Raw genomic sequence first — 4766 nt, forward strand, 5'->3', positions numbered from 1 at the left:
CACCCCCTTGTCCAAGTCACTAATAAAGAAATTGAACAGTGCCGGCCCAAGGACCGAGCCCTAGGGGACTCCACTGCTCACATCCCTCCAGGTCAAATATGACCCATCATCCAGCACCACTCTCTGAGTGTGGCCCCTCAGCCAATTTGCTATCCATCTGACTGTGTAGGCATCAATGCCACAGTCGCCTAGCTTTTTAATGAGAATGGGGTGGGAGACGGTGTCAAAGGCCTTCCTGAAGGTCCAGAAAGGCTACATCTACCGCATCAGGTTGGCCTGACAGAACCTGCCCCTAATGAAACCATTCTGGTTGCCCCTGAGCATCATCCTCACTGCTGGCCCTTCACAGATGTGCTCCTTGATATTCTTCTCCAAGAGCTTCCCCAGGATCAAAGTAAGACTAACAAGCCTATAGTTGCCCGGGTCCTCCCTTGCCACAGGCCAGCTGGGCAATGTGAGTATATCAATTTAGCTACTTGTCTGTTTGGTTCGGGATCAAGGAGGCAGAGTTGGGAGTAAAACAATGGCAAATTTATTATAGCTTACACACACACAACAGTCAACAGAAAGATGAATGCAATAAGCAGATAATGCAGTATTAAAGAGCTAATAGTAAATAATCACAGATAATAGCAACAGATAAATAGATCAATCTGTCGCAGGCCAGCTAGGCACTGCAAGGGTTTCAGTCCCTGGGCTGTTTAAAACAACAAATAGACAGACATGAGTTGGCAACTTATCAGTAGTCTTTCAATGCCAGGTGCACGCCAGGTGATTTCAGCAAAGTCAGGTGTCTCCAGTTGACGCTGTCTGAAGCATTACTGGGGGAAGGTCCCTTGATCAGGATCCAATTCTCACTCACACCGGGAGTCTGGAGTCCGGGCTTAGAACAGCAATTTCTGTCTTGTTCCCTCCTTCCCGTTGGTCACCTGACGCACACACTTTTTATACTTAGTTTTATGCTAATCTGCTGGCCTTAGGGCCCTTCACAATCTTGTTTTATAGCTATTACCCTATGGGATTAAAAGGTGTTAAAATTATTATAAAAGGTTATTACCCAAACTTGAGTTTATCCAATAAGCAAATTACAATGCACCATCTTCAGGTTTGAACTTAACATTACACTGCCCAAATCTAACCCCTTTAGAACTCTCTGACTATGCTTCTTTGAGATGTACTTTCATAGAACGTGCTGGGTAAGCTAGGCAGTTGAATCTAGTTTTTATCATAATCAAGGCTAAATTCTGAGCAAGAAAAGACCTTTAGGTCAGCTAATTTTACAGCTATAGCTTTGTCTTTGAGGCTTAGTCAGTTCTACAAACAGTTACAAGTTACATTTGCGAGTTACAAAAATACAAGCTTTATATTAGACGGAAGTTCCAAATGCCTCTAAAGAGCACATATTTATTGCTTATTAATTTCTTTAGTTCTAGCCATCACACTCCCTCCTCCCTTTGGTATACTCCTCTTTGGTGATAGCCCCTCCCTTCCACTAGGTGTACGCCTCCTTTTTGGCAGTCGGGCATTCCCAAATGCCTTTGGTGAGCCAGGGGGCTTTTGAGCACTCTTGCCCCCTCTGATTCTCGTTGGGATTGTTACCCTTTGGGCTCTGAGTATCGTCTCCTTAAGGAACGACCACTCGTCTTGGGCACCCAGTTTCCCTACTCTCCAGGACCCCAGTGCCTCTCCTACCAGTCTCCTCAACTCATTGAAGTTGGCCCTCTTGAAGTCAAGGGCTACCGCCTTGCTGCAGGCCCTTGACACCCTGCGCTGGATGGTGAATTCCAGCAGGTGATGATCACTGTCGCCCAGGTGGTCAAGAACCTGAAGTCCCCTCACCAGGTCATCGCCTGTGGGCAGGACCAGGTCCAGCAGGACATTTCCCCTGGTGGGACTGTGCACCTCCTGGGTTAAGTGGAGGTCCTGTATCTCAGCAAGGAATCTTCGTGAGTGATCCGACCTGGCTGACTGCTCCTCCCAGCAGATGTCTGGGTAATTGAGATCACCCATGACAACTACATCCCTTGCCTTAAGCGCCTCAGCAAGCTGACCCAAGAATTCGTAGTCCAGCTCCTCCCCTTGGTTGGGAGGTCTGTAGTAGACCCCCACCATTAAGTCCCTTTCCCCACGACCCCCCTGTATGCTGACCCAGAGCACTTCAGCCTGCCCCTCCTCTGACCCCATCCTGCTAGTTGAGGATGTGTATTGCTCTTTTACGTAGAGTGCCACACCCCTGCCTTTCCTCCCTGCTCTATCTCACCTGTATAGTCTGTAGCCCCTAATGTTAACCACCCAGTCATGAGATGAATCCCACCAGGTTTCTGTGAGCTCTACTATGTCCGGGTTTGAGCTAGCTATTTGGAGGGCGAGTTCCGCCTGCTTATTCCCCATACTATGAGCACTGGTGTAGAAGCATTTAAGGCCTTGAATTGGTGAGTGTGCCACCCCCCGATTGCCAGGACTATCCGGACCCCTGTCGCTTACCTGGGTACTCCTTATGCATATCATCTGTCTTGGTTGGGAGGTGTCCTTAAGTCCTCCTGTGGCCCCATCCCCTGGCGAAGCTAGTTTAAAGTGCGCTGCATGAGATCAGCCAGCCTGGAAGAGAAGACACACTTGCCTTTAGGGGAGAGGTGTAGCCCATCCCACCCAAGCAAGCCCCCTGCTCAAAAGTATGGGTCGTTATCCAGGAACCGGAAGCCTGCCTGGTGGCACCAACTCTGTAACCATTGGTTGACCTCGCCAATGTGTCACCATCCGCGTCTACTTACTGGGAGAATAGAGGAGAATACCACCTGTGCCCCCGTCTCCTTGAGCTTGGCCCCCAGGGCCTCAAAGTCCTTCATGATGCAGTCTGGGTTGCCTCTGGCTGCATCATTTGTTCCCACATGGATAAGAACCATGGGGTACTGGTCTGAAGGTTGAATGTAGGCTGGGATCCTCTCTGCAATATCATGAATCCTAGCCCCTGGCATGTAGCAGACCTCTCGTGCCATGGGGTCGGGTTGACAGGTGGGACCCTCTGTTCCTCCATTCCTTAGGATGGAATCCCCAATGATGAGGATCTGGCGTTTCTTCCTCCTGGTGGCTCCTGCGGGGGCATTGGCCCCTGCATCTGTGTGTGGGATAAGGGTGGGCTGCTGCTGCAGGCTGAAACTGGCACCAGGCTCTTCCCAGCTGGGGCTGGGCCAGGCTGCACTTGAGGCGGTTGGCGGTGGCACTGGGAGAGATGCTTTGGGTAGGGGGCTGCAGCCAACCCAAAATTTGCCATAGTCCCCCCAATCCCTCTCCCAGCACAGCTACCCCCCGCCCCAAGTGCAGTCCTGGCCCAACCCCGCTGCCGGAAAGAGTCTGGCACTGCCCCAGGCCGCAGTGGCAGCCTGCCCTCACTTCGCACAGATCTGGAGGCACACAGCCCTGGACGAGCCACTCGTGGCTCCATCCCATGCCCTGCCCCGGCTGAACACTGCATGCTCCTGCCCCACTCTCTCCCTCACCGCAGGGGCCTCAATCTGCATACTGCTTCCCTTTCCCTACCCCTTCCCCCACAACAGGCTTACCAGCCAGATGCTGCTCTCCAAGCTGCCAGGCTGTGTTCCTGGCCGCATACGTGCTGCAGCTGTGTGCATGCACAGGGCATTTATCAGCCATATTATCAGCCACATCAAGCAAATAAAAGCCGATTGCCGATTCCATCAATTTACTCTATATTGGTGCCGATCTGATATGGGACCGATGTATCAGTGCACCTCTAGTTTTCGTTCCTCTTCCTTCTCCTTTTTTTCCCCACATCCTCCTTGTATTGGTTTTCTTAAGTATAATACGTATATTTCTTTGTATTAACATGGTTGGATTTCTTTCAGCTTAATCATGTTTGTATATCCATTATACTGCTTATTGTGAAATAATGAGAAGAAAACCTTTATATTTTGTTTTTAACCTTTACACTACTTACAGGTGTGTTTTAATCTTGGTTTCAATCTAAGATAACAATATTTTTCGTTTGGATTGATTGGTTTGCATAGCAACATTTGAAAAATCTGTTTGTGTATTCATTTAGCTCTCCAGTTTCATTTATCTTGATCAAATGACCTTCTGACTTGCTTATTTTCTATTGTTGAAAGACATTATTCATTTATTTTTTCTGTACCTTTACATCAGGTCAGGATGGAACCTTGCAGTCTTTTTCCACAGTTCATGAAAGATTCAACAAAAGCTTAGGACACGGTAAGTAGTTCATTAAAAATTGAAATGTAAAAACGTATTAACATTACCAGGCTTATCTTTTCCTGTTGGTAGACTATCAAGTCACACAAACAGAAGTTCAACCCTATTTAAGCTATTTAAAATGGGTTAGTATTTCAGAAAAATCGTACTGCTTTCTGTAAAGGCTGATTTCTAAAGAAAAGTCAAATACTCAGGTCTTATTCATTTCATGCTTTCAAACTGCTCTGAAGACAGACTTACTCATTTCCTCAAAGTCCTTTCTGTGAGACTCATTGTGGTAGAATGAGTACTTCCCAAATGTCATAAGTCTTCACACACTGCTTAAATGAAGAATTTTTCTTTTTTTTTTTCTCGCATGGGGGAGTGAGAGACAGAGAGGAAGAAAGATGTAAAAAATACTGACTAATTTTTGAGTGCCAGATTTTTTAGTGGCCTAGCACCTCTTATTTTCAAAACACAGGTCTTACTGACTTCAGTTGCAGCTGAAAGTCTGTCCTTAGGGTATCGATTCTGGCACCCAAAAAATGAACGATACTTAA

At 47.5% G+C, this 4766-nt stretch overlaps 1 protein-coding gene across 1 annotated transcript in view; it reads left to right on the top strand.

Moving 5' to 3' along the window:
• The window catches only part of WDR36 (WD repeat domain 36), an 84365-nt gene that overhangs the window by 34701 nt on the left and 44898 nt on the right, over positions 1 to 4766 (top strand). Inside the window, exon 10 of the mRNA XM_019517252.1 lies at positions 4162 to 4227. Coding sequence (XP_019372797.1) covers positions 4162 to 4227 — 66 coding nt within the window. The remainder of the gene's footprint in view (positions 1 to 4161; positions 4228 to 4766) is intronic.

The sequence above is a fragment of the Gavialis gangeticus genome, unplaced genomic scaffold (genome assembly GCF_001723915.1).
Source record: "Gavialis gangeticus isolate Ggan-Ray unplaced genomic scaffold, GavGan_comp1, whole genome shotgun sequence".
In the NCBI taxonomy this organism is placed as follows: Eukaryota; Metazoa; Chordata; order Crocodylia; family Gavialidae; genus Gavialis; species Gavialis gangeticus.